The sequence below is a fragment of the Taudactylus pleione genome, unplaced genomic scaffold, assembly GCF_031769625.1.
Source record: "Taudactylus pleione unplaced genomic scaffold, aTauple2 ptg000053l, whole genome shotgun sequence".
NCBI lineage: Eukaryota > Metazoa > Chordata > Amphibia > Anura > Myobatrachidae > Taudactylus > Taudactylus pleione.
In genome coordinates this window covers 2157491-2184724 of record NW_028284455.1, presented here as the reverse complement: position 1 = coordinate 2184724, position 27234 = coordinate 2157491, and the positions used below count along the sequence as shown (strand labels likewise).

At 42.0% G+C, this 27234-nt stretch overlaps 1 protein-coding gene across 14 annotated transcripts in view; it reads left to right on the top strand.

Annotated features, from left to right (window-relative positions):
* PARD3 (par-3 family cell polarity regulator) overlaps positions 1–27234 on the top strand; it is a 629380-nt gene that overhangs the window by 275298 nt on the left and 326848 nt on the right. For all 14 annotated transcript variants that reach the window (XM_088462693.1, XM_088462692.1, XM_088462686.1 and 11 more), the window contains 2 exons: positions 17083–17171; positions 17943–18026. In XM_088462693.1, coding sequence (XP_088318819.1) covers positions 17083–17171; positions 17943–18026 — 173 coding nt within the window. The remainder of the gene's footprint in view (positions 1–17082; positions 17172–17942; positions 18027–27234) is intronic.

The window sequence follows — 27234 nt, the reverse complement described above, 5'->3', positions numbered from 1 at the left end:
GCAGAGTAGAACCTCTGACCGGTTGCCTAGCGTATCATGCCTGAATTCACACTGCGCATACTCAGGAATTAATGCACGGAAGTATGGGTGATGCAGAGTCGTATGCGTTTCGATCGCATCTATAAGTATAAACGAAGAGGCAGAACTAGGTTGTAACCAGGAATCCCATTCAGACATGGACATAAGAAAAATAAGCCTGTTTGAAATTTATCTTTTGTGCATAGTATAGGGTGGGTGCAAATCAGCAATGATAATGACTAATAACAAACCAGGCGCACATGATGCATTGCACTATGCGTACACCTCTCCAATCAGGCAAATATACAGCTTTTTTCCATGTACTCTTCTTTGGAGCAAAGTGCGTTTGATTTACATGTAATGGAGCGTACACACGGTCAGATTTGTCAGACTTGTCAGATGAACGATTGAACGATTAAACGATCTGAACGATTTGAACGATTTGACCAAAGTTTTGAACGATTTGAACGATTTGAACGATTGAACGATTTTTGACTGCATTAAAATGAATGGAATCGTCCAAGTCTGACTGCAAACCCATCAGATGACAGATATCGTTATCTGACAAACGGGAACGCGCATCGTTGATCGTCCATCGTTCAGGCATGTCAGATATGAACGATTTTCCTTCAGATATGAACGACTGAACGATTTTTAAATCGTTATCGTCCATATCTGAAGAAAAAATCTGATCGTGTGTATGCACCATAACTCTGTATCGGACTTCCCAGTCCACAAGTCTTCCTAATAGTTGTAATGTACAACCCATGATGCGCTGTGCTCACACAGAAGGTTATGTTGTTGGGGCATTCACAGTTACTCAAGCACCAGTGGATGTTCTTCTATCAAGTTTACCATTATATAATCCCGACTTTTGTGGTTGCAGAGAAAAGCAAAACAAAACACTTAGGGGTAAATTTACTAAAGTGAGAGTTTTTAGAAGTGAGTTTTAGAAGAGATGTTGCCCATAGCAACCAATCAGATTCTATCTATTTATCTTCTAGAAGGTGCTAGTTAAATGTTAAGTAGAATCTGATTGGTTGCTTTGGGCAACATCTCTTCTAAAACTCTCTTCTAAAAACTCTCACTATAGTAAATTTACCCCTTAAAGTGAGTTGTATCAAACCTTCTAAACTGGACAGGTAGAGACGTTACTCATAGTAGCTAATCAGATCTAGTTATCATTTTCTAGAATATACTAGAAAAATGGCAGCTAAGCTGATTGATTGCTATAGGTAATATCTCTATTTGTCCAATTTAGAAGGTTTGATGCATCTCCCCCTTAGTATGATAGTCGTTATCATCCTCAGAGTGTTGCGGGTGGGGGACACGGGACTCTTGAACATAAAGATGGCAATCTGGTTCCCCATAATTTCATGTAGCAAATATAGCATCCAATGTCTTTAAAGGTTATCAAGGCAACTATGCAATTTTTCATTTCTGAAAGTAAATTTGCTGTGACTAACGTATATAGTGAAGAATTTCACAGCTTAACCACCCTTATAATGAGGAACTGTTCCTATGCTGGCAGCCAAAATTTCTTGTCTTCCATTCTCAATCAATGACCACTTTTTTTTGTATTGGCTTTGTAAATGTTCATACATGAGTTTACCTACCTATCCACCTTATTATATATACCTACAGCACAGTACATATAGTGAGGAGTCCTCATATGTACCACATATTCGTGTGCACTTATTCTCCTTTTTATGTTTCCTGGGATGTCATTTGCCCTAGCAGCCACTATCTGGCACTGTGCACTGCTGTCGGTTAACAACTAATTTACCGTATCCAAGTCCTTTTCAAAGTCTTTTTTTTATTTTATTTTTTTCTTCAGTTCTTTTCCGTTTTATGTGTAAGCAGCTAGTTGTTACTTCTGCCTAAGTACATAATCCTACATTTGTGTCTATTAAATGTCATCTTCCATTTCACAGCACATTTTGGCATTTTGTCTAAATCTTTCTGTAGAAAGGTATTATCGTGCTCTGTGTTAATAACTGTACATAAATTAGTGTCATCTTTACATATGGACACTTTACTTTCTAAGCTCATGAGAGTTTTTAATGCCAGCCGGCCTTCATGCAATTTAGAGGACGAGTAATGTTTGTATATGTATTTGGCGGTTATGGATTGAAAGATCTACAGTAAAAAGGTAGACAATATCTAGATGGACACCAGATGTTAGACAGACAATAGGTCGACAGGGACAAAATGTTGATACACTAAAGGTCGACATTTAAGAAGGTCGACAGGTGCAAATGGTCGGCAGTGTCAAAAGGTCGACATGCATATGGTCGGCATGAAAATGGTTGACACGTGTTTTTTTTTCTTTCTAACCCTCCCCTTGGTCCCTAACCGTTGGGGTAAGTGCCTAACCCTAAACCTAACACTAAAAAAATCGTGTCGACCATTTGAAAGTCGTCCTTTGACCCTGTCGACCTTTAGTGTGTTGACCTTTTGTCCCTGTCGACCTTTTGTCCCTGTTGACCTATTACCTGTCTAACATCTGGTGTCTATCAAGACATTGTCTACCTTTTTGCTGTAGATCTTTAGACCGGATACTGTATTTGGCATGTTTGTTTGATTTTTAAATATATAATTATTTTGTAGTCACTTAACATTTTTTTTATCTCCAATATATTCTTTTCTTTTTTTTTTTAAATAGCCATTTATTAAATCTTTTGTCAAATACTCTTTCACAGTAGTGTAAAGGAGGTTTGGGTATACAGAATGAAAAATTAGCTTGAGATAGGGGAAATGCAGTCCATAAAAGCAATCCATAAAGTGAGCATTGAATCAGAAACATCAAAACAGTGACAGAAGGAAAATAGAATAAACCACAAAGAACAGCAAAGTCAATGGCTAGACATCATTATAATGTTGAGTCTTCAAATGGCTATCGACAAACTCACAGATGTACATTTGATAAGTGTATACGAGATGGTATAGTATTTCATATAATATTTCAACAGCAAGAAAATAAGTCATTTGGATCAATTAAATTTTGTACAAGTTGGATCCTGCAAGCAGCTCTCACAGCGAACTCGCACCGCGAATTGCATTTCCAGTTTAATTCCAAACTCTCATTGATTTTTTCAAAGGAAATTCACGTTTTATTGTGCATACCCCCTAAGCAGGTGAAAATGTCGGCACACAGTGCACCACCTCTGCTACACTTCTCCCAATGAATAATAATGCACTTGGAGGGGTTTAAATAGCATAATTTGGCCAATAAGACATGCCTGTGTTCTGGTGAATTTCCCTAAAAGTTCAGTAATGGGGTCAATTATGTGGGATAGGTATGTGGGGGGTGTAAATGATGTAGGACAGGTATGTGGAGGTGTATATGATGTGGGATAGGTATGAAGAGGTGTAAATCATGTGGGACAGGTATGTGGAGGTGTAAATGATGTGGGACAGGTATGAAGAGGTGTAAATGATGTGGGACAGGTATGTGGAGGTGTAAATGATGTGGGACAGGTATGTGGGAGGTGTAAATGAGGTGGGGACAGGTATGTGGGAGGTGTAAATGAGGTGGGACAGGTATGTGGGAGGTGTAAATGAGGTGGGGACAGGTATGTGGAGGTGTAAATGATGTGGGGACAGGTATGTGGAGGTGTAAATGATGTGGGACAGGTATGTGGGAGGTGTAAATGATGTGGGACAGGTATGTGGGAGGTGTAAATGATGTGGGACAGGTATGTGGGAGGTGTAAATGATGTGGGAGGTGTAAATGATGTGGGACAGGTATGTGGGAGGTGTAAATGATGTGGGAGGTGTAAATGATGTGGGACAGGTATGTGGGAGGTGTAAATGATGTGGGACAGGTATGTGGGAGGTGTAAATGATGTGGGAGGTGTAAATGATGTGGGACAGGTATGTGGGAGGTGGCTAAAAGAGCTTTTTTTAACCTTTTACAAACTTGTATAAAAACACTGAAATGTTACTATACAGACATTTTTCTGTACCAAGAAATGCTGGAAAGACTTTCATTTGCTGAAAACATTCCTGTTATCGTCTTTCAACCATTAGTAAAAAGTAAAAAATTATCCCTTGGACACCTCTTAAGAACCTTTAGTACTATGCTTATGGCCACTAAAAGCCTTCTATATGGTCCTGCTATCCCAGTTGCCAATTTTTCGCACACTTTTTCATGCCCTTTTCCCAGGTCACTTTTTGTAGAAACGTCACAGAACTTCGGCAAAAGTACCACGAATTGGCATATCTAATTGGATCTCCCATTTCTTGAGTGCGCGCATATGTGCGATGTATGCGAGTTCCATGAAACAAATTTGCTTTCGCAAACTCGCTCCTAATTGAAGTGACCCCATTAACCTGGCTGATCGGAGATGCAACTTTTCCACTTACCTGTCTAGTTTATTATATCAGTAATGACTGCATGTTCTCACATCTCAGGATGGGATCACTGCAGGGAGCTGGTTCAATCATTCCACTACCTGAGACTGTTCAGATTCTCTTCCTTCTTCACACTCGTATATCGTGACCTCACAGTCTTGTGTGTTTTGAAAACTTCTCTCTAGTGCATTGCTAAATCACCTTCTATGCGGAGTCTCATCATCCGCACTGTTTCTATTATCCCCTCCGCTATACCCTTTCTTCTAGCACACAGCATTGATTGAAGAGATTTGTTTGGTCTCAGACATCTACTGTGTTTTTTCCTCATGGTAAGTGATGGATAATCTGGGTAGGGTGATTCTATTGGTGTCTTTCCATCGTAGCTATATTATAATTAGAGTAGTTAGTTGGCTCTTGATATCAAAACTGTATCCATCTCATATAGTCATTCTTCATTAACAGTATAGGGATTTTGAATTTCCAGAGTTTGTTTATTCCTATTGTTCCAGCTTTACTGCATGTCAGTCATACCTGCCTACTCTCCCTGAGAGTCTCTTCTATGGAATATTATTATTATTATTATTATTACCAACTATTTATACAGCGCACACATATTCCGCAGCGCTTTACAGAAAGAATATTTGGCCATTCACATTAGTCCCTGCCCGAGTGAATCTTACAATCTATATTCCCTACCAGAATAGTGCAGATCGCCCCCCCATACACGGTGCGATATGCACCTTGCGATGCGACTGCCGACATATCGCCTGATGTGGCCGGCACACACCCCCCCCCCTCCCGCATAGCGCTGCATGGGATCGTACGTCGCATCACCAGATCTCTTGTGCAGCGTGTAAGATCTGCAGGAGCAATGTACGATACCACGGGACCGCGCACTGGCCAATATCATAGCCACTGGCCAATATCATAGCCACACACCGAATTATATATCAGCGATATCGTTCCAATCCGTCGTATCGGCTGCTATATCGCACCGTGTATGGCGGCCTTTATTGTCACAATTCATACCATTGGGCTCAACATCCATGGTAGTCGGATGTGTTTTATGCCATAACACCCAATAATGCAAATGGTGAATCTACTGCTCAAGTACACGAACCTCGGCATTGCCCAGCGCACTTGCCCCTTGGACCTCCCTTTCTAGATCTTTCAGAGGGGATGGCCAAAGAGTTGGCAAGTATTATAATCAACAACATAGTCAAATCCCATTGCTTACATTTATTTTTTTAAACCTCGCGATTTCTGAGTAGAATGTAAAGTCTTATAGCTAATCTGCTGATTTATTCCCAGTTTGGTAAATGTGAATACATGGCATTTCTCTTGTGGGCGGTTACAATAGCCATAATCACAATGACCACAATACATTTGAAATGTCAATGTAAACTTTAACATTGACATAGGACAATTATTGCATAAGGGAATATAATAATCAGACTGTAGCTAAAAAATCACTTTGATTTAATTCTTTTCGGAACATACACATTGGTTTCTTTGACCTCTACCCACTATATTTCCATACATTTAGAGCCACACTTGAATAGGCTTATAATAAATAGAGTACTTGCTGAATCAACATTGTTAGATTTTGCCATTCTATATCTATTTAAGTTCTTACTATGATAAGCCCTGTAAGCATGTGACCTTAAAGCTGGATACACACTGATAGATATATCGCCCGTTTGTGTACAGCAGATATGTCTGTGAACGACGTACTTCACAGACACATCCTATCAGCTGTGCAGCACAGCAAATGGGCAGTATAAATTAAATATATATCTGTCATCTGCTGGAGTGTACGGGCGACCTGCCAATCACCCCTACACATGATGCGGGACCAGGTGGTGATTAACAGCTCTACTGGGCGGGCGATTTAAATGTCCGCCCATTTGAGCTGTCAAGCCTGGCACAGATAAATTGGTAAGTGTGTATATACTTACCAATCATCAGATAGGTTGGCAGGTCGGCCTTGTGTGTACCCAGCTTAAACCAGTATTTGTGAGATAGGCATATGCGCAGCTGCTGTTTAATATACAAATCAAAGAAAGTCTTGTCTGCTGCCCAACCAGCCGCCATTTTCCAGGGTTGAGCTCACCCAAGTTCAAGTTGGAAACAACCCCTTGCATGACTGGCTTTTTCTAACAGATGCATTTTATTATTTTGTTTTGTGATAAAGGGTCATATTCAATTAGAGGCGAAAAGTCCATTATCGGCGATAATTTATCGCAGATGACATCATTTTCGCCTATTTCAATTATCCCCATATACAATTTCGGTGAGAAAAGTCTTTGTTAAAAAACGGGGATAACTTTTCTCCATGTAATACATGGCGAAAAAAAGTGCAGAATTGGGGTTTAGGTGTGCAGGCTTAAAAAAAAAATAGCCTGCAGCCCTGGGAGGGTTCCCTAGAAGTAATGTGTCAAAAAAAGTTTTTAAAAATCCTCAGGACACCCCACAAAAGGTACTTGAATTTTGGGCTAAAAAAATAATAATTGCGGGACAAACTTCTAACCTAGCAAAATTGATTCCTGAGGAGTTCCCAAGTATGCGGCAGGTGTTTTCAAGAATACGGCTGGTAGCGGCAGGTGCATTTTTGAAGAATTTTAAAAAATGAGTTTAGGGACTTAAAAATATGCTTGCACCCATTTTCATGTACCCCAAATTTAATGGCCATAGTTATTTTTTTTTTTCAAAAAAAGATAAATGCTCTTCTTCACCCCTTCTTCACAGGCGCATTTATGCACCTGCCACGGCTATTTAAAAATAGCATTTATGCACCTGATCTACCTTCCGCAGGCCAAAACGTGGGTACCCATAGTGATCCCCCATGTCAGGACATCTTTATGGGGGGGTGCCAGGATGATTTCCCTGAAAATTTCCTAGACTTTTCCATACTTACCTTTCCGCCGGGTCCCGTTTTTGCCGGATCCTAATTGAATACTGGGATAAAGCGGGCATGCGGCCACTACTTTATCCCAGAAAAAAATGGCGATGATGGTTGTAGACCGGTAGCATAGTTGAGCACATGGGCCTGATTCAGAGATGGTCGCTAATACCGCCGCGACTGTGACTTTTTGCAGACTCGCAGCGGTGATCATATGTAAATGCCAGTTTCAGCCTTCCCCTTGTGTACTAACGTGCACTGGAATGTGCAAGCCCTGAGATACCTACTTCCAGTGCCCATGGGCAGTGGTTCCTAACACTCCATCGACACTTCCATCCGTCTACTGCAGAGCAGAGTCTCCTTCTGAAATTTCACTGAATGTAGCGTCTGCGGCCACATTCATTGACGCGCCCAGGAGACTCCTGTAACACGTCCCAGAGACGGCCTTTTTTTTGGGGGGGGGGGGGGGGGGTTCACATCAAGCCACCTCCCAGTCACCGTACAGGAACGCCAATAGTATTAGCATTGCCTAGCTGTTTCTAATGCCTGCAGATCCATAAGCAACAGCATACAGAGCCGTACACTCAGGGTGACACGCGTCGTAGGGGTATTTATTACTTTTTGTGCATGTGTGCTAACAAGTAATTGCTCAGCTGCGCACACATTGGCACTGCGTCACCCTGTGACTCAGGCCCAGTGTCACGTGGAGAGATTGCCTCCGCAACTACGTTCATACAGCCCAGATTTAAGAATGTGGTTTGTGACAAAAAATAGAGCAATCCAATAACCTAATCTACATCTAGTTCACCCATCGTCTACACTGAGGAGAATTGTCTGAGTGAAGCAACATGATGCAATTACCTGAAGACTGACTCTACTACGTGTAGGCAATGTGTATTCAATCTGTCACCAATTTCTATTTTATATAGATCTGATGACCATCGTCTTTAAACAACACCCACATTTACTTTGTCACCCTTTTAAGCATATTAAATGGGATTTGTAAATGGACGTTAAATACGAGCACTGCAACCAGGAATTAAGAGGAAAAAACACAAAACTCATTGTATGCTTCTATACCTATAATCTAACCATATGTATAAATGCTCCACGTTCTATCCTCGTTTCCTGCTGCCAGGCTTCTGATGGCATCTGGATTTCACAATGGCTGACAACATGGAGGGATAGCATTCATCTTAATATTAGCACAGACCAGCTGCTTGCTAGAACATGACCCGCCTACTACAATGCTTGCAGTTGGCCTGTGTGTGATTTGTGCCAGGCGTCATGCCACTGTTGTCTATTGTGTAACACAATGCTGCGCTGATAATTCCCTATGAGTCTACTCTGGTTTTTAGCAGCAATCTTAGAATATGCCAGTATAGTCAGCTGTGTGTAGCAGATCCATCGAACAGCTTGGCCTCACACGTGCAAATTATACACCCCCCACCTTTTCCCCCCCTATTATTCAGTTCCTTTGGTCGCTGTGCCAGCATTTTCAAAGAATTTAGGGGAGAAATACATTAACTGAGTAAACAGAAAGATGATTCTAATTCGCTAGCTATAAGCGATAGAATGAGGATTATAACCTGGGCTCCCCTCTGCACCACTGTTGACCAACTCACGGTGAGAACAAGAATGTCAGCTCCCCAAATGAAGGACGCCAGTTGCAATGAACAAGAATAAGTTAAAATATATAATCTTTATTTTACATCTTTAAACAATAAGTAGGAGCCTTTGCTATCATGGTCATGCTTTAGACAGGACTTTGAACACTTGTTCAAAGCATAGACAAAACTGTGTGCTTTGTCCTCAATTCTCTTATAGCATTCAGGGGGAGATGTATCAAGTCTCCTAAGAAGTAGAGACGTTTCCCGTAGCAACCAATTAGCTTTCAGTTAGAATTTATCAAGTACATTCTATAAAATGAAAGGTTGAAGCTATAGGCAACTTCTCCACTTGTATCATGCCCTCTAAAGACTGGATATCTCCCGCCCTAAGAACGTGTTCTCAAAGTATTGTACCATGTGCTGAAATGGGCACTCCCATAACACACAACAAAGTGTGTATGTATGTACTGGTATAGTCATTTAAATATATATTTGGACTGTCTGTAATAAAAGACTTACCTGTCCATAAATATTAATGAATATCTTAAAGCAGTGGTTACCAACCTTAATTGAGGTGTGAGCTACTTGAGAAAAATTAAACAACCTGAAGAGCTACTAAAATTGTAGAAAAAAAATCTGGCTAATAACTGAACAATTGAAGGTCATTTAATGAAAATGAAAACAATGTTTCATAGAAAACAACAATGCATTTAATTATTACAGTGATATTGTTGTAATTTGTAAATAAAGTTTAAGAACAGGCACATTTCACTGTTACTTACCGGCTCCAAGGAAGTACGTGTAGTAGAGGAGCAAGAGAGACAGGTAGGGCTTGGCGGGAGTCACTCGCTCTGCCGTGGCGTAGACGCCGTCGGTGGAACCACGAGGAAGCATGTCAGGTGATTGCCATAGAGGTTTCGGCAATCACCTGACCTGCCTGTGGCTCCGCCCATGGGGGAGCGCGCGTCAGAGGTCACTTACTCCTAGTTGACTGGGCAGTACTGCAGCTAGGTGAGAGCTCTCCCAAAATTAAGACTGGGAGCTACTGGTTGGCGACCACGGTCTTAAAGTGTAGATTAACTTTTTTTTTTTTTTAATTAATGCCCTAAGTATTTTCTGGAATGCTTTCATACACACCCTTTTAGTGTTTACCTCTTCATACAATTGCAGTTACCTGAACAATATTCACATTTTAGTGCTAAAATAATGCCTGTTTTTACTAAAGTAGATGCTGATGGTTAGTGCTGGTAGCTGTAAGACAATAGTCAGAACAAGACGATAGTTCTTTTTGAATACAATTTTATGAGCTGTAGCAGGTTAGGTAAAAGTAGACTACCCTTTTAATTTAGTAAAGTTCCTTTATGAGAGGTCACTAGATTTGGACCCTTTGCTGCTTTATCTCCCCATTGCGGTGCGAGGCCATGTCACAGGATTAGGCAGGAAGAATATTCTCCAGGAAAGCAAAATGTATTCAGAAAATTGTCAAAGCCCTGTAACCTCTTACAGAGGAGATACTGCAATCATTCATTTGCAGAGTATTGCAGTGTTTTATAGATTATAGCTGGGACTGTGTTGCTGTGGCTCTCCGTATACATATTCAGATACCTGCTCAAGGCTTTTTCTCAAAGGATTAATAATACTGGAAAAACTTGATAACAGCCGGAAGTCCTTATCTGTTGGCAATAATAAAGTAGTTACCACAAGCTCATTAATTATTATGCTCCTTGGGCAACGGTTTTATATGCTGGTTTTGTCAATAGTCAGTTAATTAAGGTCTCCCTAAGGTTGAAAATAAGAGTACAGTTATTCTATTAGAGATTGGATTCAAAGTTCTCAGAGAAGAACTCTCAAGTTGTGTCCTCAGTTACTCTCTGCAATTTATTTCAGGCATAGACAGATATTCAGTTGAATTGGTTCCATGGGAAGGAGGGCGTTTTAATTTGCTTTATTTTATGTAGGTTTAAGCTCAATTTACAGCATGTCGTATCTTCTGGTAGAACGATGCGCCGAAAACCATTGGCGTGGCAGTGACTGTATATTCTGCAAGGAATCTGTATGTAATGCCAGCTGTTGGGCCTGTCAAAATACCGACAGCGTCATCCCGATGGTTGGTATCCCGACATGGGTTGGGTAAGTATACTTACCCTCCCCCCTTCTCCCCCTAACCCTCCCTTCTTGTAGCCTAACCCTAACCCTCCCCACACTGCACTTTAACCCTCCCTGTTAGTGCCTAAACCTAAGATTCCCTCCTTTGTGTCTAAACCTAACCTTCACCCCTTAGTGCCTAACTCTAACCCTCCCCCCTAGGGGTAACTAACCCTGACCTCCCCCCTAAAAAAAAAAAATATACCGCTAACCCCCGCTATGCTACCGAAACCCTCCCCTCCCTTTTGGGATTAGTTGTCCTCATCATTATTGCTACAGAAGGGACAGTCACATCAGTTGTCATTAGAACAATATACCAATTGTGGTAGATGTTTTCAGAGTCACGAGAACCTGTTTCTCTGCTGTCCTATATGGACCTTCTCGGTGTTCATTGAATTAAATGAGTGATGTTTTAGAAATGAAAAAGGTGGCGATACCTATAGCAGCCAATCTGGTGTGCTTTTCTTTACTGATCTGCCCTAAAGAGACGGATATTGGCAATTGGTTTTCTATAGGGAAAATGTGTAAATTTTTTTATTAATGCATAACTTTGTATTATCTTTACATGGATTGGCTGTCTATTGTAACTACACAAAGCCCCCTAGAAGTACAGTTGAACATGCACACAGTTTTTGAACTTTTATTATTAAAATATAATCTTTTGTTTTATTTCAGACATGTTTTTATTGGACACACTACTTTCTTACCTTTAAAAATGTCCAATCACCAAGGGGTGACATTTATGTGCTTTAACCATGTATTAATTTGTGTATTATGAGTACAGTCACATCCACTAGGCTGGAAATTAAAGTCTGACAGGATGGGGAGGTGTGCAGTGAAGGACACTGGGCAATTGCTGTTTCAGCCAATTAGATGCCACATTCAGCACGCTTGTCTTTACCTGGCAGAATCTGTAACAGGACTACCAAAATCTCTCTGCACACACAGATCTGAGCCGGAGCAGTCTAAAGCTGGCCACAGACATAGCGATGTGCTCACAATCAGCCTATGTGTACGATTTCCCTTGAAACTCTCCCCGGCAGCTCTGCACACGATCTCCACACGATTTGGTGTCCAATCTTGTTGCGATCTCTCCTGCATCTAGACTTTCACAGTGCATCGGGTCCTAGATCGTCAGATCTGCCCTACTGCACGGCAGATCTGACGATGCGGTGTGCGACCAGCGGGAACGCGTATCGCATCGTGAGTGGGGACTCAAGATTTACTCAGGATTTGGCCATATTTTACACAATCTGTCGTTCCAATGTGTCGGAATCGGCTACATCGGGTAAAATATCGCTATGTGTGTGGCCAGCATATGGATTATCCCAAAATGTTATAGCCTGCAAGATTTCAGCAGTGTAGTTGCTAGAAGGCAAAACCAACCTGTTAATAAAGCCTATTTATCAGTTGCGGCAGTGGGACCCTGTAAGCTATAATTTCTTATTTCTTATTACCTAACGCAGTGATGGCAAATAATTTTTGCTTTTAATTTCTAAAAAAAAAAAAACATGCCCCGGCTGGCCTGGCAAAGAGGTTGGCAGTAAAATTATAGTTATTGCATTTATGTTATTGTGCGTAATCACTTGCAATCAGCACCTGGGAATAAGCATGAAGGCTTACCTGGAGGCATCTTCTTATCTTTCTCTGATGATGCTCTCCCCTGTAGTATTAGAGTGTCTGACGCCATCTGAAGATCTCATATTTCTTGCATTAGGTGTTTGTATACAGATGTGTCCTCATACATCTAGCCTCCTGGCGCATTAAACAGCCCTTCTACTCACGCCATGCCGTGGCGTGACTCGGTAGCGCCGAGCATATTCTTATGCGACTTTTTTACCTACAAATGCGTCTTATTCACACAGTGATGTGAATAGCTAGCACAAAAAGCTTCTGCTGATTAAAATGATATGCAGCATGCCTATGTTCTATGCGTGTCTGCGGGTGTATCTGCATGCAAAACGCTACGTTAGTGTTACAGCCACTGACACTGTAACGTACTATTTCACATGTAGTTACACCCGCTGACGCACAGAGAACATAGGCATACTGCATATCATTTTAATCAGCAGAAGCTGCTTGTGCTAGCTATTCACATCACTGTGTGAATAAGACGCATTTGAAGGTAAAAAGTCGCACAAAAAGACACTCGCCGCTTCCGAGGCACACGGAACTCCCACGTTGTGTGTGGCGCGACTTGCAGCGCATTTTAGGGTAGATGTATGTGGACACACATGGTTTAGTCTTTCCAGTGCTGTTAAAACTTGTGTTGCCTGTACCTACAATAAGGTGCTTCTTCGGTACATTAAATTAATTGCATTTCTTGGTAATGAAATAAATTAATCTCGCTTTATATATAAATGTCAGAATGCATCTTTAAAAAAAAAAAAAAAAAGTGCATTTGTAGTTTATTTAATACTGCCAGTGAGCTTCATAGCTTTTCAAGTACAGGGAGGACGGACTCTGTCAGATTAAATGCAAAGATAGTATTGTTTTTCTTTTCAGGAAATCGTTACGGTGGCTCTGAGCTAATATGTCTTTAAGATGGCAGAGAATGAAAGCGGTTACGTTCTGTGTACACTCATTGCCCCCTAATGCGTTTAAAACATACAATTACAGTGTTCCCTAGCAGCAACTAGAATTGCAATTTACCGCATCCAAAAGCTAACCTATTTAGGTTGCTTGTTTACATTCATACGGCTGTTTGGTAAGTTCAAGTTGCTGGTTAACCTTTAAAATGCATTACTTGACTGGTGATCGAGAAAGATAGATGTGATAGAAGTGTATATTAGAGGCTTTTAAAGCACAAGATCATCAATCTTCAGTCAGCCTGGATTCATGCAGAAAGCTTGTGTCTGATGCACAAAGTAAATCCATAGACAGAGGCTGAACACATCTAGACACACTTGTTTTTCTTGCTCTCTGAGGAAATGTCAGTATAACATTACAGGCTGCTTGTGCTTTGCCTCGGAAAATTCTTAATAATTTAATATTTTTTTTTTCTGTCTGCCAAAACGTTGCTTATCATTTTCTTGATTGATACGGATGCTCAAAGATTCCTAAATCTGTTTAGGAACCGTGCTGTTTCTTCCATGCATAATTCTGTTTAGTCACTTGAGTAATGAGGGATATAAATTCTTAATTATTTTTGTGTTCTGAAAAGCAAAAAAAAAAATATGACATCATAAAATGAGTGTTGTTTTCTCATCTTTCTGTAATAGTGCACATTTTAATTGCGTTGATGAAGTGTTTTGGTGTGCGCTGCGTGGCGCCAGGAAAGCGTAATGCTGTAATCCTGTTTACATTCCATAATAGGAGCATGTAAATGATGATACCTGGTATAGAGGACACATAAGAACATATCTTGCTTTTCACTTAGTCGTGCTCTACTGCCTGTAGAACATGACCTGAAGATGAGGCTGCTTCCTAGGCCTCATCCTGGAAGCTATTAATTAGCCCAAACAGTGTATTATATAAAAGGTCTATTAAGGTGGTACACAGTGAGCCATGCGGTGCTGTTCAGGGGAGGTCTAGGCGCTTTTGTCCAGGGCCACCATTTAGCCTGAGCGCATTATTGTTGCAGCCACAGCTACTACTTTATGGTAGTCAGAATCCTTATAATTTATTTCCATATGTAATAATAGACTTGAAGGATTTTCCTCTTTTTCAATTAGTAGAATGAAAGCATTTTTTTTTCGTTCTTCTTTTGTATATTTGGCCAAAGAGACATTTTTGTGTTCCCTGTCTGTTGGTTTGGATTTACGCAGAAAACCCTATTCACGCAAATTATGTAAATGTACAAGCACCAATGACGACTCACCTTGCCAACAGGAGAAAATGATATTTTTCATGTATAAGATTAGGTGAAAGCATAGGGCACTAAGCAGCGCTCACAGGTGTGGGAGAAGATGCCTTACATTGGTTTATACATGGAGTCATAACCTAAATGTTTTCACGGATGGCAGCGAACATAATACTGCAGCTCTGCATATAAAATAATCAAACAAACGGAGCAATGGTTACTCACACAATCTGCAGAGCTTCCAACATAAGACTGTATTATTGATCTTCTGTATTGAGGTTAGTTACATAATTGGCAGCACTAAATCAATATTTGGGTTTCCAACATGGTGTCATTGTGTTAAAAATGGAGTTAAGGAGTTTTCTACTTTGGATAATTTTTGTCCCATATCTCCTCCCTTCAGAATCATAATGCTCTGTTTAGCAGGATCTTCCATACACTGTAGCAGGAACCTATTACCATCTGCGTTTACCATTGCTTGGGTCCCTCTGTAGCAGGATAGATCCAACACAGCAGCTCCGTATCAGATCTCTCTTGTTAAGCAGAGCACCAGGTTGGAGGGATGAGTTTGCGTCTAACTCCCAGTCAGGTTAGAGGAAAGTTCTAGTAAATCTCCCCATCAGTCAGTACTACCCTTTAATGAGCACCTGATATCTTTCTAGATTTATTTATTTATTACCAGTTATTTATATAGCGCACACATATTCCGCAGCGCTTTACAGAGAATATTTGGCCATTCACATCAGTCCGTGCCCCAGTGGAGCTTACACTCTATATTCCCTGCCACATGCTCACACACTAACACACTATGAGGGGTATTCAATATGAAACGTTAACTTCACTGCCGAAGTTAACGTTTCATATCGGAGTTTATTTTCTGCATTAAGTCTGGTGCGCGCTCCCGCTTATCCCCGTATTCAATATAAAATGAACGAAAATGGGAAACTCCGAAGTTGGATTTGCGTAAAATAACAAATTTTTCCTTAAAATAATTGTAAGACCTCCCTAAAGTTGTAAAAACATGGGGGATCACTATGGGTACCCCCATTTTAGCCTTTAATTGAAAGTCGGGGATTTAAATAGCCGCAGCAGGTGCTTTTTTCCCGACATTGAAGAAGTGATGCAGAAGAGCACTTAGGTTATTTTTTTTTGTTTTTTTAAGTGGTCCCATCAAATTTGGGTTACAGGAGAATGGGTACTAGCATATTTTGGTGTCCCTAAAGTAAGTTTTTAAAAATTCTGCATTTGTGCACCTGCCGCTATAATTCTATTCTAGAAAACACCTGCCGCATACTTGCAGAATAGCCCTGAACCTATTTCCCTATTGTTTAACAATTTTTTCCCTTTTTTTTTTTTTTTTTTTGCACCCCAATTTTTTAATTCATTTTTTGGGGTGTCCCTATTTATTTATTTTTTTACTTTTTTTGACACAGTTCTTTTTTAAATGTCAGTCTCAGGGGTGTAGGCTATTTTTTTTAAGCCTGCCCCTCTAAACCCCAATTCTGCACTTTTTTTCGACACCTATTCAATGGTTTTTTATCAAAGACTTTTCAAAACTGCGATAAGTCTTTGATATTGAATACAGTGTAAAACTAAACAAGTGATATTAACGCAAAAATGATAAAAAGTGCGATATTAACGCAAAAAACACCCATATTGAATGGCTAACTTTTTTGTTGGGAGCCAATTAACCTACCAGTATATTTTTTGGAGTGTGGGAGGAAACCCGAGTACCCGGAGGAAACCCACGCAAGCACAGGGAAAATATACAAACTCCACACAGTTAGGGCCGTGGTGGGGATTGAACCCATGACCTTAGTGCTGTGAGGCAGTAATGCTAACCATTACACCATCTGTGCTGCCCTAGATAGTCTCTTGGTGTAGTTATACTACTGCATTGGTTGATAGTGATTAAGGGTAACATATATCTTTTGTACAATGAAAAGAACTGTCCCACCTGATGACAATTTTATAGCTAAATGTGATCAGTATATTTGCTGTAGCTGTAATCCTTTTTACCTCTCTATGCACCATGCTTCATTACACTGTACAGTTTTCTGCTAATAATGTCTCTGTTCTGTCTGTACTGAGCTCTGTGTGTGACTCCGATATCTATCATCTACATTTATACTGAATGATCATTAGAGTTTACATCACTTCTCATGCTCCAACAGGAATCGTAAAATACATTTTAAATGGATTTTTAGCTACACACCAATGTTCAGCCATATGTTGTGCTTCTTTTTCAGGATGAGGATGATGGAGAAGAGGGCAGCCGGGTGGAACCTGTTGGTCATGCAGACACCGGATTGGAACGTACCTCCAGCTTCTCCCTTGAGTGAGTCTTCCAGTTTGTTCTCTGCTAGCTGAAGAATCCTCACCATAGGAACAATATTGTGTCCAAACTAAAATATTGTCATGTGTACTATACTATGAAATGATGGTGATTTATACAGCATGCTTCTGTAGTCTTCTGACCCTTTCTTCATCATCATCCCTACTCAGATTGCAGGAGCATAATCACCAGTAACACCTAAGATGCAATATTAACCCACATCATTGACTTAAATACTACTAAGGAAATGCTGTAACCATGTATTTTCCTGTGAAATGATGAAGCGTCAAATGTTATAATCCCACACACTCAAAATGTGTATGTCTGCTATAAGGGAAAACACTGTATTCCTAGCAATAGTCTGATATAACTAACATTCTTTATAATTGTTTAGTAACATTTAAGCCTTTATTCTTTGGCGATGGAAGTCGCCATGTGGCAGAAATAAATTTTAAAAGATGTTCTCTCATTCGTTCACTTAAATAAACAGTATATTATTCAACATTGTAACGTATCAGTTACTGTAATTCACAATAGCCAGTCACTGTGTCAATGTTATTAGCTTCATTATATTGTTTCTCTGTTTCCATGCCCTCAGACTCATTTTGAGGTATGTAACATTATTATTCTTATCTCCTGTCACAATTCCCTTTGCAGTGTGTATTTGTGTGTGTGCACATAGGGGCCATTACTGTGATGTATTGCAGTCCCTTCACTGCTGGGATGCCTAATAGATGTTCTCTGCTCATGATACTTCATTCATCTGCATTACAGTGACATGGTGAAGCTGGTGGAAGTCTCCAATGACGGTGGACCTCTAGGGATCCATGTAGTGCCTTACAGCGCCCGGGGTGGAAGGTAATTTTTACAGCGTGTACCTATGGTATAAAGGGGAAGGGGATGGTTAAAATTAAATATATATATATATTTATATATATATATATATATGTGTATATATATATATATATATGTACACTCCAACCAAAAGAATAGTCAATCTGCAGACATTGTATATATGCTAAAGACCTTAAAAAGAAAAAAACAATATTGGCACATAAAAAATAAGGGTAATCAGGATATAGTCAGCATTACAGACAGTTTAGAAAACATAGGGCCTGATTCAGATCTGCACGCAAATGCCATCACAGCTGCAATCTCTCACGGATCACAATTGCGAATATATGCTAATGAGACACTCGCCGTACAGAGATTAGAGACTCCCACTGAAAGCATCACATCCGCCGCTCACGCACAATACCAGAAACAAAGAACATACATGAGAGGCGTCCATCAGCCTTCTCAGTAAGTCTAATCTGTTGCAGACATAGTGGGTCTCCAGAAACGTAGAGGTCTCTCGTGTTGTGAGCAAGGACGCAGTGACTAATTTATGCGCACCCAGAAAACAGTGTCTAAACGCTACCGATACGCCTGCGTTTCTTTAACCAACCCCCATTGCCCCCCCAAACGCTGACTACCTGTCACTCACTTTGAGGCTGAATCCTCTGTGCAAGCGTAATCGCAATTAATTCGCTGCGCGTGAGGTATTGCGCATGCTCAATAGCTAACAGTCGCTCCATCTGCGTAGACATCGGCATTTGCATGCAGAGCTAAATCAGGCCCACAGTGAATTGCCACTCATAAACCTCTTTTGTTCATTTGCTGTCATAAATATGACTATGGGTCAACATGTTTCATCTGAAATACTAAGACATCAATAAAATATGGTCCTCTACTAGGCAAATTAAAGGGAACCCACAACCTGCTCACAATGGAGGTGGCATTTTGTGAGCTGTACCAATGTTCAATGAGAGTGCAGCTAGTGACCTCTCCGAGATGTGAGTAAATGGGCTGAATGTTGGTTCAGCCCACAAAATGGCTGCCTCTGCTGTGATTAAGCAACATCTAATTTTTTAACTGAACATTTCTTTTTACCACTAATAGTTTTAATAGTAAATAAGTAAGCAATCTATATGATTTTGCTTGATGATCATTATATATTTAACCGGAGATACAGAATTGAAAAAAAAAACAAAAAACCTGGCACTTAAATAATGCTATCATATTTATTCAAGCAAATAGCATTTTGACTTTGCAAAGCTTTAGTACTAATTTATTGTTCTTTTCATGATTATGATCCAGATATTGTACAGATAGATCAAACTAAAGTATTCCTATGTCAAGCACACAATATTGGTGATTTATCGGGGACGGTCTGGGTTACATATATCTTCGTGTGAATTACAGTACGTTAACTTTTTTGTTGCCGTTTGTGTTGAGCAGGAAGATAAATGCACATATTAAGTAGAATTACAGCCATAAATTGCCATTTAAAGACATAACATTCCAGTGAACTTTCCTATCAGCAGTTTTAGTGAGAGTTGATTAAAGGCGAATGACATTTATATTAAAGGCTCTAATTGTGCGCGGTTTAGGCTTGATAAATAGTTGTTATGCTTCTAAGGCCTTTCTGTACATAATAAATCTGTGGGCTTGCCTGGACCGCATGTTCAGGTAAGTTTATGTCTTACTTAAGAAAGAAATCTAATTAGTGAAGTTACATGAAAGCACTCTCATAGAGGACCAGAATGCAACAAACTGCACAGTCATATATGCAACAACCTGATATATTCATTATTTGCTCTTCATTTATTGCATAATGAAGATATTTTTTTGAAATACCGTGACCTGCTAATGAGAGAGATGATATTTTACATTTTGTGAAATGCAACTTTCCTAGCTCTACAACAGCAGACCATATCAGTGCTCTCCCCAAGATCAATTTCAGGGGTACACCACCTGTCACCTTTTACAAGCAATTCGGCAGTATGACGGTGCCACTCAGATAGCTCTCCCAGATCGAGTCCTCGGCAGAGTGTAACCAGTGTTGCAGTCATGTGACCAATATAGAGCTTAGCCCATAGCTCCTTATTGCTTGCCTAGCAATGGGGCACTATTGGCTGAGCTCTGTGTCCACCACAGAAATCCCTCCCATCAGAGATCTTTTCCCGTCTTTAAGAGGTAGAACTCAGTTTGGACTGTGGGAAAATTGTAGGGAGGGTAGACAGAGAGTGCAGCCATGCCGTCTCCAGCTAGCAAGTGGGCAATAACATTCAGAGACTTTAAAAATATTTGTGTTCATCCAGCAAGTGGCCAATATCTGCGAGTCTTGAAATATGATATCAACATTTTTTATTATTGCGAGGTATTACTCTGCCCCCACCCGGCTAGTTGATGTTCACCAGTTGGCAAAATTGTCAGGGGAGAATGCTTTAAATTAAGTTTTTTTTGTTTTTAACCTAGCAAGTTATTCCTGAGAGTTAAATGACAGTCTCTCTGCAGAGCAAGCTTTCTCCCTCCACTTTAGCATCTCCAATACAACTTTAAATCAATGTAGCTTATGTCAAAATAAACATTACGCCAGCTACATCTGAGCGCCATCAAATATGCCCCAAGTAAACAGACTTTTTGATTACAATGTTGGGTGATCTTTGATCTACAAGTGTCCTCATACACCTTGGGGTAAATTTACTAAGAATCTAGTCTGATCGAGTTTGTCTTTTTTTAAACTTGATTTGCATCACCGAAACTCAGGTGATTTTCCAGTTTTTAAACTCGCAAATGTACTAAGAAGTGAGCTTAGCTGAAAGTGACTTGGCCGATGGTGAAGCAGATTGAGATTTCCCCCCCGAGTAGCAAGTTTAGATGAGATTTCTCACATGAGATTGTAGTGTCTTCTCTCTGCAAAACTCTCCAGAGCAAGCAGCCTGCACATATCAGTGATCTATGTGAAGCCTGCTTGTGTGGTCTACCTGTTAAACAAGGGTTAAATCTTAAAAAAAAAACAATTATGTAGGGTTTCCCCCCAAAAGCATAACTAGCCTCGTACTGCTCAGCTAGTCCTGGTTCCTAAAATTAAGGGGAACTAAACGAGTAGGGTTCCCCCATAATTTAGGAACCAGCTACAGGGCCAGTGCTGGTTTTAAATATAGGGGGGAAAAAAATGCGTAGTATCCAGGGGTCTTTGCAAAATGAAAAAACTGAACCATATCCATATATTTACTGTAATGGTGTACGTGTGTGACCACATACACCGCTGCCCGGCTCCTGACTGATCAGTGTGAACTGTCAGGAGCCGTCAGCCAATCAGCGGCCACTAATTGTAGAGCGCCCGCTCCAGATCTTGACTCATTGACCAGCCTACATGGGAACTGTCAGGAGCCGAAGCCAATCAGTGGGCGCTCTACAGTTAGCGGCCGCTTATTGGTTCCCGGCTCCTGACAGTTCACACTGATCAGTCAGGAGCCGGGTATCGGTGTATGTGGTCATGTGGTAAATTACAATAGTTTAGAACTATTTAACACATTATTACCCCCGTACTGTTACGGATCCTAAGGCTACTCCATGTAAACGACCTAGAACCCAGGCTAACAAGTTCTTCAGCCACCCGCTGTTCCCTTTAGAACTGGAAGCGTTCACTGGTACTTAAGTGGCCGCCTGGTCTTAAAACTCGGAGTAGTAGTGGTTACATGGATTACCTCTGGGAACTAGAGAATAGTGTGAGATATTGAATACAAGCAAAAAGTCAGTGGAGCGGTCGGGGCGCCGCTGGTGCGGCTATGCAGTTGGTAGTGCAACTTGGAGAATTGATGGAGTGACTTGAGAGTCGGTGGTATGGCTTTGAGAGCTGATGGTGCACCTTCGAGTGCTGATGGTGCTACTCAGAGACGGTAGTAGAATTTGGAGAATTGATGAAGCGGCTTTGAGAGCTGATGGTGCGGCTTTGAGCTGGTAGTAGATTTTGGAGAATTGATGAAGCGGCTTGAGAGCAGGTGATGCGGCTTTGAGAGCCAATTGCAGCTTGGAGGCTGACTGAGCGGCTTGAGAGCCGGTGGAGCGGCTAGGGAGCCGGTTGCAGCTTGGAGGCTGACGGAGTGGCTTAAAAGCCAGTGGAGCAGCTAGGGAGCTGGTAGCAACTTGGAAGCTGATGGAGCGGCTAGGGAGCCGGTAGCAGCTTGGAGGCTGACGGAGCGGCTTGAGAGCTGGAGAAACAGGATTCACAACAGGCAAGATAACAATAATGCTGACCATGCAGCAAAGCCGAGAGATCCACGAGGAATGCTATTGTATGGCTAGGCGGCAAAAGATCACACGTGACATCCTGCGGCGTCCGGATCACCTAGCAACCGACGGAACGACTCCAGACGAAATGCAGGAGGTGAAGGTACATTACTGGAGGGAAACAAGTCATGACCGCGACTTGTAACACGTACCCTCGCTCCAGGGGTGCGGGGAAGAGCCCTGGGCTTCAGCATAAGCCTGGGGTTTCAGGAGAGGGGGGTTTCCCACCTCCCCTGACATCCCCAGTTTGGGCTGACCGACTTGGGATGTTAATGCTTTGGCCCTGGAGACCCGGTGATGAGGTCTCCGTGGCCGCCGGCCATAGTCGCCCGCCCTAGTTAGGCAGTGTAGCGCCGACCGCAGTGTGTGCGGTCAGCGCTACACATTTAATCTGGACTCATTGACTCCTGCAGCGCCCACTGCCAGAGCCGGGCTGGAGCTCACTCATGAGCTCCGCTTTCCGGCTCATGCAGTGGGTAATGGGAGAGATGTCATGACGTCTCTCCCATAATGCTGAGCGCGCCAGCCCGGGAGGACTGACGTGCGGCCGGAGCAGTCACCGGAGCGTGGATTCAGGTAAGTGTATTTTTCTTATGGTTTTTTTTGTAACTTGTGTGTCTGCACTACGGGGGGTGGGGGCTACTACTACTGGGGACACCATTACTGGGTGGGGGCTACTACTACTGGGGACACCATTACTGGGGGGGAGCTACTACTACTGTGGACACCATTACTGGGGGGGAGCTACTACTGGGGACACCATTACTGGGGGAGAGCTACTACTACTGGGGACACCATTACTGGGGGGAGCTACTACTACTGGGGACACCATTACTGGGGACACCATTACTGGGGGGGAGCTACTACTATTGGGGACACCATTACTGGGGGGGAGCTACTACTACTGGGGACACCATTACTGGGGGGGAGCTACTACTACTGGATACACCATTACTGTTGGGAAGCTACTACTACTGGGGACACTATTACTGAGTGGGGGAGCTACTACTACTGGGGACACTATTACTGAGGGGGGGAGCTACTACTACTAGGGACACCATTACTGGGGGGAGCTACTGCTACTGGGGACACCATTACTGGGGGGGGGCTACTACTACTGGGGACACCATTACTGGGGGAGAGCTACTACTACTTGGGACACCATTACTGGGGGGGGAGCTACTACTACTGGGGACACCATTACTGGGGGGGGAAGCTACTACTACTGGGACACCACTACTGGGGGGGGGAGCTGCTACTACTGGGGACACCATTACTGGGGGGAGCTACTACTACTGGGGACACCATTACTATGGGGGGAGCTACTACTACTGGGGACACCATTACTGGGGGGGAGCTACTACTACTGGGGACACCATTACTGGGGGGGGAGCTACTACTACTGGGGACACCATTACTGGGGGGGGGGAAGCTACTACTACTGGGACACCACTACTGGGGGGGGGAGCTGCTACTACTGGGGACACCATTACTGGGGGGAGCTACTACTACTGGGGACACCATTACTATGGGGGGAGCTACTACTACTGCGGACACCATTACTGGGGGGGAGCTACTACTACTGGGGACACCATTACTGGGGGGAGCTACTACTACTGGGGACACCATTACTGGGGGGGGGGAGCTATTACTACTGGAGACAAGCTCTCCACTGACATCACTGGTGATGTCAGTGGTGCCTCCCACAAACATGTTTATACATGGTGGTGTTTCTTTTTTACAGCATCCTCTAAACACACAACCTTTGTCTTCCTTTCTTACACCACTCTGTAAATACACAATAGGTCTTCTTTACACCATACTATACACACAATAGGTCTTCCTTCCTTACACCATACTGTACACCCACATAGGACTTCCTTCCTTTACGACATACTATACACACACAATCTGCATCTTCCTTACACCACTCAGTGCACACATATCTTGCATCTTCCTGCCTTACACCACCCTGTATACCCAGAACCTTACTCCTTTCACTCAAATCCTATTGAATTCCTGTATCAGATCTTCTACAGTGAGGTTATATTAGAGTCAGGAATTTTTCTGTTGGAGATCAGTGACTGTCAGAAACCAGATTACACTTATGTAGTACATTCAATCTTATCCCATTCTAATCATAGGAGATCCAGATTATCAAATGGAGAAACACTGTATAATTTATTTAAAAAAAAATGGAAGCTTTAAGATCAATGTAAGCACTAGTCCTGTGAAATAGGGAGGGTATGTTCAGTGTCATATGCATCCTCACATAAAGAGCTAGTAACCATAGCCTAGTGAATTCATAGACTTTGTGCTTCATAACTGTGATGTAGATTGTATTTTCAACCCACAAACAGATGTGTTCATTGTTTTTATGTGACAGATCCACTTTAAGCATGGTCATCCCTCCTAGAACCTTGTCTCAGACGTTACATACAAGGGTGGCAGAGACCAGGCTTTCACATGGCCTCTTGCACGTACCTCTGGGAGTAAGGACAGGAGAGGCGTTATTCTTCCTCTCCTAACCTTACTTCTTCATTTCACGTCACAGCACTTGTCCCTGCAATGAATTGCCACTAACAGGAGCTGTGGAGAGTGGGCATGAGTGTACATTCCTAAAATGTGCTTGAAGTAATTAAGTGGTAAATGCCTCTTTGGTATTTCCAATTGATTGATTGCCGTCTCCTACCAAATGGCAGTCTCTATTGCATCATCTGACAAGTGTACATTATATTGATTTGCACTACCGGTCAGCAGCTTTGAGTCTTATAGGAAATTATTTTATGCAAGGATGATTGGTGCACAGTGACTTTTGACTCTGTTTAATTTTGACAACTTAATCCTTCTGTTGGGAAACTTACCTAAATGACCGGATAGAGGTAAATAATTTTTTTTAGATTTGTTGTGTTTCCGTTTTTTTTTTTGTCCTATAGTAGTAAGAGATGAGTTAACAATCTCCCAATCATCAAAACGTTTAAATGTCTGAAGAATATGTATAACAGGAGGAAATTGAACTAAAGCTTTCTTCTCGCAATCGGTGGCACTCACTGGAAATTGGTTGTAACTAAGTTGTGCTCTGCATGCGGCAAACAGTTGTATAGGAAATGAGACCCAGCAGGATTCGTGTTTTCAGTGCAATCCCTGCAGCAGACTGATTTTGAAAGGTGTAATGGAAAGCCAAATTCCTTTGCTGAAGGCATGTACTTATCCCAGTATTGTTCTAGATAAATGTCTTCCCAACCTCTAAATTGTGATTAGTGAGCATCCTAGGGAAAAAAATAAATTTAATATGTTCCTAGTAAACAGAAAACACAGATTCTAAATCCTCTCTGATTGTCTGTAATTTAGTTGAGTTCTGTCTTGAAATCTCTGCAGGGTTTTTGTTCATTGTATTTTTTTTGAACATGTCTGTCATTTAAAATAATTGTTTTCCTTATTTCTGCTTGTATCAATTTTTCCTGACCTCCTGGCACAACTTATTTGCCTGTTCAGATGTTGGATCAGTAAATTGGTGTTTGAACTATAATAAAATGTCTTTCTGTACCTTTCTATATACCGTATATACTCGAGTATAAGTCGACCCGAATATAAGCCGAGGTACCTACTTTTACCCCAAAAAACTGGGAAAACTTACTGACTCGAGTATAAGCCTAGTGTGGGAAATGGCAGCAGCTGGTAGTGCCCCCAGTAGTAATTTCCCCTGGTTGTGCCCCCAGTAGTAATCCCTCCTGGTAGTGCCCCCAGTGGTAATCCCCCCTTTCAGTGCCTCCAGTAGTAATCCCCCCCTGGTAGTACCCCCAGTAGTAATCCCCCCTTTTAGTGCCCCCTGTAGTAATCCCCCACTGGTAGTGCCCCCTGTAGTAATCCTCCCCTGGTAGTTCCCCCAGTGGTAATCCCCCCTTTTAGTGCCCCCTGTAGTAATCGCCCCCTGATAATGCCCCTTGGTAGTGCCCCCTGTAGTAATCGCCCCCTGGTAGTGCCCCCTGTAGTCCCCGTCCCCCCCCCCCCCCTAGTAGAGAGAGACGTGAAAAGAATAAAAAAAAATTAAACACTTACCTTAAACTCCCGCTCCTGGTCCCGCCGCTGTCCGCTCCTCCGCCCGCTTTGCATGGGAGAGACGTCGTCATGACGACGTGTCTCCCATCACCCACTGCGGGAGCCGGAAGATGGCTCCCGCGGTGGGAGCAGCAGCAGCCGCTGAGAGTCTGACAGACTCTCTGCGGCTGCTGATTACACCAAACACGCAGCTGCCGGCTCCGGCGGCTGTGTGTTTGGCAGTGTGTAGCGCTGACCGAACTCCGTCCGGTCAGCGCTACACTTGACTCGAGTATAAGCCGAGGGGGTACTTTTTCAGCACATTTTTTGTGCTGAAAAACTCGGCTTATACTCGAGTATATACGGTATGTGTTTCTGTGTTGGGAATTTTATTTAAAGGTAGGGAATTTTTCTGTGTGCGCGGACGCAATGAAACAGTGCTAACTCCAAATAGAATGCATACGGTTTTTGTTTCCGTTATGCTTGTCAATAGTTCAGAAAACACCCATGACTGATTCTCACTGGGCACATTAGAATGTACTTCTGGTCATGTAACACACTGTAGTTTCGTTTGGAAAAACAGCAGCTGAAGTCTACTTTGCTATACATTAGGATAACCTTAATAACCAGGGGGATGCAAAAGTTACAACATTTGCAAAATGCTATTGCTGTGCACACCTGTCGGACTATCTCCTAACTCTCCTGAAGTTGGGACAAAAGTTCTAACTAGTGACAAGTCCCCTCAAATTGCGGATGCCCACCTAAGTAGGCATAGTTGGGAAGTGTTGACATTACCTAGGCTCTTTCTGCAGTGTTGGTGATTAAAAGTATTTTTCTGTTAAGTCATATGTTATAAAAATCTGTGCAAGAGTAATGTAGCAGGTAATTATAATACTGCCACTGCAATTGG